General features: G+C 41.0%; 2 protein-coding genes across 10 annotated transcripts; one reads left to right on the top strand and one right to left on the bottom strand.

Annotated features, from left to right (window-relative positions):
• Nucleotides 1-3627: 3627 nt before the first annotated feature.
• Nucleotides 3628-9108, bottom strand: LOC100697968 (cell division cycle-associated protein 7). 7 transcript variants are annotated; one of them, XM_019359369.2, is made up of 9 exons: nucleotides 8971-9108; nucleotides 7570-7683; nucleotides 6710-7096; nucleotides 6433-6528; nucleotides 6178-6330; nucleotides 5710-5853; nucleotides 4271-4420; nucleotides 3957-4093; nucleotides 3628-3772 (listed from the first exon to the last, which is right to left on the bottom strand). In XM_019359369.2, the coding sequence occupies exons 2-9, from the start codon at nucleotides 7666-7668 to the stop codon at nucleotides 3727-3729; spliced, it is 1212 nt and encodes a 403-aa protein (XP_019214914.1). In that variant the 5' UTR covers nucleotides 7669-7683; nucleotides 8971-9108; the 3' UTR covers nucleotides 3628-3726. The 7 variants fall into 7 exon arrangements, with proteins under 7 accessions (XP_019214914.1, XP_025762782.1, XP_013130945.1 ...); XM_025906997.1 differs by having other exon boundaries at nucleotides 6710-7093; XM_013275491.3 differs by lacking the exon at nucleotides 8971-9108 and adding an exon at nucleotides 8163-8314.
• On the top strand, nucleotides 9062-11351 carry prr13 (proline rich 13). 3 transcript variants are annotated; one of them, XM_003451835.5, is made up of 4 exons: nucleotides 9062-9197; nucleotides 10037-10083; nucleotides 10211-10677; nucleotides 10907-11351. In XM_003451835.5, exons 2-4 carry the CDS (start codon nucleotides 10068-10070, stop codon nucleotides 10949-10951), a joined length of 528 nt encoding a protein of 175 aa, XP_003451883.1. In that variant the 5' UTR covers nucleotides 9062-9197; nucleotides 10037-10067; the 3' UTR covers nucleotides 10952-11351. The 3 variants fall into 3 exon arrangements, with proteins under 3 accessions (XP_003451883.1, XP_005456456.1, XP_005456457.1); XM_005456399.4 differs by having other exon boundaries at nucleotides 9089-9210; XM_005456400.4 differs by lacking the exon at nucleotides 9062-9197 and adding an exon at nucleotides 9293-9712.
• The last annotated feature ends 488 nt before the right edge of the window (nucleotides 11352-11839 follow it).

The following is an 11839-nucleotide window of genomic DNA, read 5'->3' as shown; positions in this document are numbered from 1 at the left end:
ACTCAGTAACGGAAATATTGATACCAACGATATTTGGATGGACCCCCGCACCCCTACTTTTACCCGATGCCTTTAACAGGGGCACCACCAAGATGGGGCCGAGGGGGGCACTGGCCACTCCCCAAAATTTGCTTTCCCCCGGCAAGACTGTTTTATGTTGGTAATGATTCTAACAAACATGAGCACAAGAGAGAGGAAGACACCCTACGATGAGCTGAAACATTAACTTATTTATCCCCGCTTAAAAATGATAATTATGGATTTCAAAACTTTCATATGTACCCATTTTCAGTAATATCAACTTTAATAGGAGGAAATTAACTACACATATAATACTTTTCTCTTTTTTGCATATTTTTTAAAGTAACCCCAATATTTTTAGTGTCCCTCACATGCCCACACCTATGAAAAACTTCTGGAGACACCTCTGTTCCTTAACAATGGCTGTGAGCACACGTCGCTCATTTACCATGGAAGCAAGCAAACTTGTCTTTCTTTTTTAACTTAAAACCAATTTAACTATTTTTGAATTGTTGCTTTCATATGCTGCCATTGAAATCTGTTTCCTTTGCTCACTTCCAGAGGAAAGAGTAGCACTGGACAACCATTTGGAGAGTGCAAGTGTATTGATAGATGTGTGGCTTAGAAAGTAAACAAGTCATGCATGTGAGAAAATGAGTAAAAGAAAAGGCGCGCGGGGGGCTATTTGGGTTCCTTCCTCTGAAGATTTTGGAGTTCAGTAAAAACTAGGAGCACCATAAGATTAACTGCCTAACAACCGTGAAAGAATTTGGCTTTGTCTTAGCTCATCTTTGCTGTGTTGGCTGTCTGAAAGAATTTGGGGGACTTTGTACCAAGTCACTACTTCCCCATTTGAACTTCATCAGGCGAGACCCGGAGAGGACTGCAGCTGTGACCATGACGCACTTCTTTTTTACTCTACCTTTCATCTCAAGACCGGTATCAGAAATCAGCATCAACCAAGAGTAGATTAGTGAGGTTAAGATCAAATTTAGGTGATTTAATTATGTTACTCTTATTATCTGATGCTCTTGCTAAATTGGTTAAATAAAATAAGCATTTAAAAGTTAAATTTTTAACAGTAAAGGTTAAAACAAATTTTTCAGTGGTTCAAATTCCCCCCCCCCCCGAAACGAATCCCTGCAGTGTATTTCTGAATCTATCCATTCTACCTAGAGGATCATCAGAGGAGTGCTGCACAGTTAACGGGTGTGGCTGATGAATTGCACTTGATCTGCAACACTACTCATGCAGTGTTCCTTCTGTTAGAGCTGGATAAGTCTGCTCACCACCGGCTTAAACCAGTTTCTGCACTGCCTGTTAAAGTAAAACTCAGAAACTCTGACCCTTTAAACGGAGAGCCGGTCCAGACTTCCTGTACATGGATCACCGGTTGATCCACAGCACATGCACATGACATCAGAGCCAGAAGCACTAATCAGTGCAGTGTAAGGATATAGTTATCAGAGCACTGAGAGTAACCCCAGCACACTTGAGCCATCATGCTTCGATATCTGGACGGCCTTGTCTTGGTAGGTTTACAGTTGTGCCATACTCCTTCCATTTCTGAATGATCACTTGAACAGTGCTCCGTGGGATGTTCAAAGCTTGGGAAATCTTTTTGTAGCCTAAGCCTGCTTTAAATTTCTCAATAACTTTATCCCTGACCTGTCTGCTGTGTTCTTTGGACTTCATGGTGTTGTTGCTCCTAATATTCTCTTAGACAACCTCTGAGGCCGTCACAGAGCAGCTGTATTTGTACTGACATTAGATTACACACAGGTGCACTCTATTTAGTCATTAGCACTCATCAGGCAATGTCTATGGGCAACTGACTGCACTCAGACCAAAGGGGGCTGAATAATTACGCACACCCCACTTTGCAGTTATTTATTTGTAAAAAATGTTTGGAATCATGTATGATTTTCGTTCCACTTCTCACGTGTACACCACTTTGTATTGGTCTTTCACCTGGAATTCCATTAAAATTGATTCATGATTGTGGCTGTAATGTGACAAAATGTGGGAAAGTTCAAGGGGGACGAATACTTTTGCAAGCCACTGTAATAGTGCAAGTATCTATACAGATATGTACAAGTTCAATTTGCCATAAAAAGGAGCAGGTGTGCAATATGAGGTGCAATGTGATCAGTGGTAGTGCACATTGAGTAACAGGTAGGACTCGAGGTAGGAATGTTGGTTGCTATTATAATAAATACGGTTTATAAATACAGTGGAAATGTCCATAAATGTTAACAGCACAGTTAACCTTCAATCAGGGTGGAGGTAGGGCATGTTTGATAGCTTGTGGGTAGAAACTTTTATTGAGTCCGTTTGTCTTTGACCTGATCGACCTGTACCGTTTACCACAAGTGAGTGTCCAGGGTGTGAGGGGTCCTTGATGATGAGACTGCTCTACCGCTCTCACCACCCGCTGCAGTTTTCTCTTGTCCTCCACAGTACAGCAGTTAAACCAGAGTGAACAGCAGTAGGTCAGAAGGCTCTCAATGGTGGAGCGGTAGAAGTTGATTAGCAGTTTTTGTGGTAATTGGGCCTGACAACTTCCCAAGAACATACAGCCTTTGTTGTGGTTTTCCTACCTGGTGGAAAATGTTTGTGGACCAGGTAAGGTCGGCCGAGATTTGACCCCGAGGAACTTAAAGCTTTCTACCCTTTCTACCTCCTCTCCATCAATCTAGAGGGTGGAGTGGTCAGATCGCTTTGTCCTCCTGAAGTCGATTACTATCTCCTTAGTCTTGGCTGTGATCAGATGTAGGTTGTTGTTGTCACACCATCACTTCAGATGCTGAATCTCATCTCTGTAGGCTGAATCATCGTTGTACTCGATCAGTCCTATAATGGTCATGTCATCAGCAAATTTTATAATGGTGTTAATGGTGTGAATTGAAGAACAGTCATGGGTAAAAAGTGAGTGTAAGAGGGGACTGAAGACACACCCTTGTGGAACGCCTACATTCAGAATGCAGGTGGAGGTGGTGTGCTCTCTGTGTTCTGGGGTCTATTGCTCAGGAAGTCCAATATCCAGGTGCACAGTGAGTTACTGGGTCCTAAGTTGCTTAGTTTTTTTTAACCAGTTTGCGGGATTGAACTGTACTGAAGGTGGAGCTGAAGTCCACAAACAGCATTCTCACATAAGTGTTACTACTGTCCAGATGTGTGAGGGTTGTGTGAAGAGCTGTTATTATGGCATCCTCTGTTGACCCGTTTGCCTCGTCTTATGGATCGAGGTCTGCAGGAATAACAGCCTTAATTTGTGACATGATAAGTTTCTCAAAACATTTAGCAATTATGGGCAGGGATATATTATAGACAGTCATTTAAGCAGCTCATCGTGTTCTTCTTGGGCACTGGAACGATGGCTGACTTAAAGCATGATGGTACTACAGACTGTAGTAGTGAGAGATTGAAGATGGTAGTGAAAACCTCTGCTAGTTGGTCTGCACATGCTTGAAGCACAATTCCTGCTACACAGTCAGGACCAGCTGCTTTCCTCGCATTTCCTCACATGCTAAGGTGTAACTGGAAAAGGTCCAGCTTGAGGCAAATTATTTTCCCTTTTTTGTCCAAATAAGTTGAAGAGTGTAATGTAATGACAAAAACGTTAAAATGCCAAACTTTATTTTCATAAAAAGTAAAACACTGCACAATAAAACCTTTGAACACTGGTTCCCTCTAGTGTTAAAATTACATCTCTACATCATCCACCTCGGTCTTGAGTTTGTTGCGGAGGCTGTAAAGAGAAGTTTTAGGTCACTCATTAAGTTGGACTAGCAATAGGGAAAAAGGCCTTTGATAGGACTTAAGGCCATCATAAAACCCCTTGACTGAATGGCTCAATGTGGCACTACTTTCCAAACCATCTGGGTGAAAAAAGGAACACCATTTATATATAAAATACAGTCTTGCAAAGTCACCTGGTGAGGTAGGAGTGGACGTCAGAGAAGCCGTGATATTGAGCCAGGGGGAAGAGGATGCCGGTTGGGCAGCGGCCCTCACGCTGACGACAGAAGCTGCAGTTGCAAATGCCTCGACAGGGAGGGCATTTCCAGTCCTGGAGAGAAAATGAAGGGTTTAAAACCCGAAGCTACGGGTATGATGGGAGGTCAGTGTTTCTACAGGTTTCATTTTTGTTATAATTTTATACAAAACTTTAGTAACTAAGTGTGTGTATAAGATGAACAATTTTTTGCTTTTGCACAGTTCAGTGTTGGGGTATCATCAGTCTGACCGGATCAAGCAGCGCTTTTTTGACATCCTCTCCATATCGGTTCCTCAGGCACGGCCCGCAGAACTGACCCTGAATCCCACGGCAGTCCTCACTGCGACAGCACGTCTTTGTGTCAACAGTTTTCTGACGGCACTGATGACACGTGGAACCCTGAAAATGCATAAAACTAATGATAAAATGTAGCTTTACAACATTCCCTAACCAGCCTCATTTACATAAGGTGTAAATAAATTTTTGATTAAACTGCTAATCTACATGTGGAGGTAGACTTGCTTTCTGATCATAGGGATTTATTATGAACAACATTCAGCACAGCCAGGTTTTTTCTGGCTCAAATAAACCTAAAAACACTCGTCTGAGGTCAGGACGGTGGTTTATCTTTATCGGTTGTCTCTCGGCTTCAGGTTCTGTGCACACTCAGATAAAAGGTTCATTTCACAGGTCACATGACTCTTCACAAAACGACCCCTACGAGTGTTGCTTACTCCAGACATTATCTGATGATGTGATACAATAGTGATTAAGATTCTTTAATGAACATAAATAATCTGCTCCTGACCATGGTGATTTAACCAGGTACACTTTCATGGTACATAAAAGTCTAGCTTGACATAGCTGACTAAGCCGTTAATCTTGATTCATAGAACAACCCTCAGTTCTTGGGTGTTTATGCAGTCTGCAGTGTTATCATTATTAGGTGGAGAAAAAGGGAAAAAAGAAAAAGCATACCAAGCTAGGTTACCTTATGCCACCAGGCTAAAGTGGATTTATCTGTCTCTGGTAAATCAACACCTTAGGTAAACCGTAACCTCAAACCCTTCTGTGTAAGCTGCACCGTCACCTGCTGTGCACCTCTCTACAAATGTAACCACACGTCATGGAAACACAGCTGCACAGGCATAAACATGGGAACAGTGTTGGATGCTTGTGCAGGCTTCGTTGTAGCCTCTACAGAGCAGAAGCCTAAATTAAGTTTAAAGGGAATGGCATGGTTTTGGCATTTCTTCCTGTGGTGAACTCTACTGTCGCTCCCTTACCTTTTCAGTCAATCAACACTTGACCTACAGAAAGCTTAATCTCTTTCAGGCTATGTACAAAAACACTGGCTGCATATAGAAAATACTTCACTTTACGCAGCCAAAGATAAAGGCAATCGCATCATCATGAATCCCACTTAAAAGCACCAACCAGAAGGTGGAGGTCACAAATGTACACTCATAAAAAGGGGTTTAAAAATAAATGTCAGATGTTCTCTTGACCTTAGGACACAGACAAGCTTGCCACGAAAGCCTGAAGAATCGGTTTATTACTATTTGAAAGCAATGTGTACAGAATTAAAAAGAGTGTTTATCTCAGAAGTCATCATCCAACCATGTATCCTGATCACCTGGTAACACTGAGTGTTAACGGGGTTTGAATAATACCAGCAGTAAACTCACGGTGACACTGTTGTAGACTTTCTCGGTCATGTTGTCTGCGACCAACTCGAGATCATCTTCTGTGATTTCTTCTACCGGACGAATAATGTGAGGTTTGCTTCGATTACCTCGTGGGACGCCACGACGCCGTGGAGCTTGGCGTACCTGAAACACATGATGAGAAGAATAATCCACTTAGCTTCAAGTTTTACATGGATAGGGGCAAGAAACAGATTAGAGAATAGAGCAGAATAAAATGATGGCTTTCACTCACTGCCACACTCCTTATCACTCTGGTTCTCTAAGGAAAGCATATGCACGATTCTGAACACTAATTTTTATTAGATTTTCTTGACTGCCATCTACTTCAAAGCTAAACCAATAAATAAATAAATCACATGTAAATATGTATATTACTGTACTATATTGAACAAATACTCCAAAGGCCTTGTAGACTTTAACTGGCTGCTGATAAGTGACAGAACTGACCTCCAGCAGCTCCTCCTCCAAGCTGAGCTCCACTTCTGCCTCCTCAGCAGCCAAAGGATCCTCCGTTCCCGACATGGACCTTGTCAGCCTGCGAGACGCCCGCTCTGGGTTTCTCCTGGATTCTCCTCCAGTCGCAGCAGATCGTGGCGGATGCTGCAGGAGATATGATCCATCAAGAAATTAAAAAAAATTCAGAGATCTACTGAAAAAGATGTGCTGTTAGCTGAAAATCCCTTCATTTTTCACGACACTCACAGAGCTTCTGTCTTTTGCCTTCTGTTTGCCTGCTTGTTTCTTCAGCAGCCCTGCACCTCCTGGCATTTTCTGCAGGTCTGCCATCAGCTGAGCCAACTGTTAAAGATGAGCAACATGAATCACTGTAGAAGGTCAGCACTTGAAAGCATTATTGTACTATTCACACATTTCCTGAAGGCTTAGTCCTCTCAGCACTAGTCCCTGAGACCACATTTGTTTGTTTTCACATCAGTTTGTCACATTTTAAACTCGGTATGTGGTTCTGTGTATGATTTACCATGGCTTTGTTGGCTTTAATGTTCTGCTCTCTTCTGGCCAGGAAAGTGTCCGACGCATCATCTGCTGAATCAGAACCTCGGTCCTCAGTGGAAGCAGGCCGAGCCGCTGCTGCCTCGCCATCTTCAAATTTCACGTGTCTCTCCTTCTTTGTCCTATTGCGCTGTCCTGTCCTTTTGACTCCTTTCTTGTATGTCGTCCTCTCCTCCGCCTCTGCATCCTCATCGTCCGTAGACTGCTGGGTAGAGGGAGCTGAGCGCAGAGCCACCCTCAGCCTGAAGGGCTGGACTGTAGAAGTAGCAGATGCTTTAGATTTAGTTTCCTCTTCCTTGGGGAAAATGTCCAGCTGAGCTTGAGCTTCATCTTCATCTCCAAAACTGCAATTCTGCTGAATATCAACACAGAATAACAGATCTTTTGGCCAAATCCCTTTACATTAGTGGTCTGTCTGAATGAATGCAGAGTAAAATTACTGGATTTGGCAACACTTTATCGTGAAACAACCAAAATACATGCCAATTATAATTATTGCCAGAGAAAATCCACACATATTTACAGCTTTAAGAATCATTACAAAAGAAAAAGAGAACACAGATTTATTAGATCATAAAAAAAGGAGGTTAGCATCAATTGATGCTCAGAATAAGTGGTGAAAATCGTCTTCAAATAAAACACATTAGCTTGTAGAGCTGGTGCTTTTTTTTCCCTTTTTAAATGTCCGACAGTATATAAACAATTTAACCCACCTGTCAGCCTAATGTGTCCCACATAAACAACCAGTCCAAGTTAGTACTTGGCTTTCTGGTCACCGCAGTATGGATATATGAAGCTTTAAAGGTCTAAAACCAAACAAAATCTTACCTCATCTTTGAGTTCAGTGTCGGTAAAGCCGTAAAATGTCACATCATTTTCACAGTCCTCCCAAAAAACATCAGCTAGCTCCTTTGTGAGCGAATTCATCCTTAAAACCGTGTCCTACAGATAAATCACCAAAATTAGCCTCAAAACATTATAAAACTGTGTAGGATACGTTTATCTGAACAAACAGGTAACCAAATCCTAATTTATTGGCCTCTTTGTCGCCTCTTGTGTGTGTGGCTAACCTAGACTGTGGATAGCACCCTGCTAGCCTGTGAGGTATAGCTACGCTCCTGCACACCTGCAGACACACCTTCAATTACTCGTTTTAATTGCCCGCTGAGTTCAAAGCTGCCCGAAAATAAATTAATGTGATTTTGAGGGCTAAATTAGCACGAATTTGCTGACGTTATTATATGACCTTTTTTCCCCTCTAAAATTAAGTTTTTTTCTTTATTGTATGTTAAAAAAAACCCATGACGTTTGAGCCGGGAAAGCTAAAGTTTGAGGAAACCGACCCCAGAAACGAAGAGCTTCATCCCACCTCCTGCTGTCTGTGATAACAAAATGATAGCTAAAATTATTTTTGATTTCACCTTCAGCTTTGTGGTAAATAATGCAGTTAGACTAGATATTTTTCTCTTCCTACATTCTCCAAACTGCATTTTGTGGCTGATTAACAGTGAAACACCAGTAAGAGATCCATGGAGCCCATGTGTGGAAGGATGTTTATCCAGCCATCATGCCCTGAAGCTCATCTCACTTGGCATCTGTGATAGCTTTATTTATGTACAGCATAACTAAAAAAGGTAAATTTTTACGTTCACAGTTATGCTCAAATGTCTCCATCTGCAGGTGGCTTTACATTATGAACCTGTACTCATCGTCAAGAGATTCTCCACATACTGAAAAAACTGGATGTATGTAATATGTTTGAATATTTACTCAGGTATTCCAGTGAGACAACCCAGGTCATACCTATGCGCAAAAGGCCTTTTTAAGTATCATATTCTGAAATATCACACTGATTATAGCGAATAAATAATAACATTATTTATGGATAAATTTAATGTAGCGTCAGTTTTAGAGTTTATTTCTTAGAATGTGTTTTAGCTGATTGTGAAACTTTTATGAATTAAACAGAGCTTGTGTTGATGTCATTGGTGACAAGCATAAAAAACTCAATTCCTGGACAGTAAACCTAAACGATGTAATTCACTGCAGCCATCATTTCTGCTGTAAACTGATTGTATAAAAGGTTTTGAAATCTGTGTATTGTTGAACAATTTCCAAGTGCTGATCCATGATGTCATGGGCTTTATGTGCTACCATGAGGGCATGAGTCATAGGTGAAAATAACAATAGTGTCAAGTCAGGTGTGTGTATGTGTGTCACGACACACACCTCAACTCCCGACTCCTCCCATTAAAAAAAGATCACTCAGATTGTTTTCTGTTTTAGCCATGTTCCCAGGTATGATGGACTCTTGCCATTGCGTAAATAAAGTCCGCAGCGTTCCTCCCAAAGGGCGTGGCTTCCTGGTGTGCTTCTTTAAGCCTTCCGGGAGCTGGGTGCGGAAGACAAACACGAAACTGCTCTTTCGGAATTCCTGAAACTTCACTGCAATCGAGGTAAGTTCCCAAGGTAAAACCTGTGAAATCTTTAGATTTTGATGCAGTTATTATAAATGACTCGTTTGGGACAAACAGCTAAAACTCACAATAACGACTGACTGAGTGTGCTGAACTTGCTGTGTGGAGAAACATGGAGAAAGTGTTGCGGATTTACAAGCTGTTGAGCAATTATGACTTCATGTTCAGACTTCATGTTTTGTCAGGTCTTCTTCTGTAAGCGTATACATGCGGCATTTAAGCCTTTGATGTGTGTTGTATTAAGGTTTATAGCAGCGATGAGCCGTGTTCTGTACTGAAGTGCTACAAAATGTAACCGTTTCCACGGTAAACACTTAAAAACAAACTAACAGATGACAGATATCACGACCTTCATAAAGAGAGGATTAATTGGAGGGGTTTACTACGGTTTAGTTTTATTTAGGTGTTCGCATTAAACGGCTTACTTTGTGCATCTGTGTGTACACCAAACACAAATTGTGAAATGAGAAACCGTGACAGCTAAAGGTGATCAGGTGAGTAACTGCCTCTGGCTCTGATGTCTCTTTGTCAACATGGTTACTAAAAGCAAAAAACAACCAAAAAAATCCCCCACCAGATATTTCTCATTGTTGTTGAGTGTAAGCACCGACTGCTTTTCCCTTTGTTGTGTCTTTGTAAAGTGAATATCTGGTTTTGATCTGGAAAAATGAAGAAGCCACTGATTAAATGTTAACTGTTGTTTGTTTAATTTGGGTAGAATCAAGAATTCAATCAAGATATACTGAGTGATATATTTACAGTGTCATTTTTAATTAATCCAATATGTTTAAACTGCATTTCCTTTCTCTTTCCTCTAGGATTTTTCAGTTAGTTCAATATATATAAACCATGTGGCCAAATCAAGGTAGGACATCAAACATGATTACCATTTAATTATGATGTTTTATTATGTGTGTCTATAATTGCTTAAAAGCTTAGGTGTTTTGAAGCATACAGTGTGTAAGATGGATGTGCGCTTTTACTTGTATCAGGTCCTCCTCCACCAGTCGGTCCACCAAACCCAGCCTTTCCTCCTGGCTACAATACTGGTTATCCTGCTGCCCCTCCTCCAGGAGCCTTCCCCCAGCCTCCACCTCCACCATACTCTGCTGGCCAGTTCCCAGCTCCTATGAATCCAGCCATGGGACCACACGGTGCACCAGGGGCGATGCCTTACGGAGCTCCTGGACTTCACCCTTATCCTATGGCTCCAGGTGGATATCCAGTTGTTCCTCCTGCAGGTGTTCACCCAGGTCCATATCCACACTCCCCCAAAGGCGGCAAATACAAAGGTCATCATCATCCTCATCCTCATCATGGAGGGCTAAATCCCATGTCTGGAGCCTTAGCCGGGGGAGTTGCAGGAATGGGAATGGGGCTAATGGGGCACAAAGCAAACAAAAAGATGCACAAGAAGATGAAAAAGGCACACAAACATAAGCACTACAAACATGGCAAGGTGAGACTGGGTTTAAATTTAGAATGTCAGAGTTTATGGTTTAATTTTCCAGTTTTAAGTGAAAAGAGCAAACAGTTTTCAAAGATGGTGACTTTTAAAACTGTGTCTTTCTTTGTTCACTGTTGAAGATGGCTTAAGCAGATCAGACATTGTTTATAATTTTAAATCTATATTTTAACTGTTTTAAAATTATTGATAGATGTATAATTTCCTGTCTCTGTCTTCACAGTCCTCCAGCAGCAGCAGCAGCAGCAGCAGCAGCGACTCAGACTGAGGCGACTGGTTTGAAGCATGGCTTTCACATAAAAGCTGTGTAACAACAGCACAGCGCAACTATTAACTGTTAACAGTTAACTGTCAATGCATTAAAGCAGTTCTTATAGCCTTTTGCAGATTTTTGCTGAGTCACAGCAAATCTCACATGGTCACTATATATGTATGACACTAGAAATGCATACAGCAGCTCTTTGTGTGTGTGTGTGTGTGTGTGTGTGTGAGAGAGAGAGAACTTTAATCAGCACTGGGATACCACCTCATGTTGAATTTAACTTTGGTTTGTGATTTTTAGGTGAAATGTTGCAATTTATCTACTGTTACTATTCTCTAATATTACAATGACAAACATGTAGATAACTGAAAAAGAGACTGCAGCACTGTGCAGATGATTTTCTTAATGTAATTAAGTTAAAAGGGATATAGAAAATATAGTTAATTAAGTAAAGGTATACTGTCTATAATTGTTTTTTTTAATTTTTTTTATTTTATGATCACTACTGTGCATGGCTGCAGAACTGTTGCTTGTTAATATCATTCATTTTAAAGTTAAATAAATAAATTGTATTAATAAATGGAGTTACATAAAAAGTATTTGGTGTGTTTAACATTGCTGAGAAAAATCGAGATTTTTTTTTTTTTTTTTTTTTTTAAGAAAAAAAGAAAGAAAGAAATTGTAATAAATGTCATGCTCACTAAGGAGACAGGTTTAATAGTGAAGATACAAGGAGCAGAGGTAGTGAATTTAAATACCTGGTGTCAACCATCCAGAGTGAAGAGAGTGCAGGGAGGGTGGAGTGGGTGGAGACCAATGTCAGGGATGATTTGTCCCAGAAGGATAACAGCAAGGGCAAATAGAAAGGTTTCCTGCAATGATGTCTGGTAGACA

The sequence above is a fragment of the Oreochromis niloticus genome, linkage group LG5 (genome assembly GCF_001858045.2).
Source record: "Oreochromis niloticus isolate F11D_XX linkage group LG5, O_niloticus_UMD_NMBU, whole genome shotgun sequence".
NCBI classification, from domain to species: Eukaryota; Metazoa; Chordata; class Actinopteri; order Cichliformes; family Cichlidae; genus Oreochromis; species Oreochromis niloticus.
The sequence above is the reverse complement of the archived record's forward strand: the minus strand, read 5'-3'. Positions and strand labels throughout refer to the sequence as shown.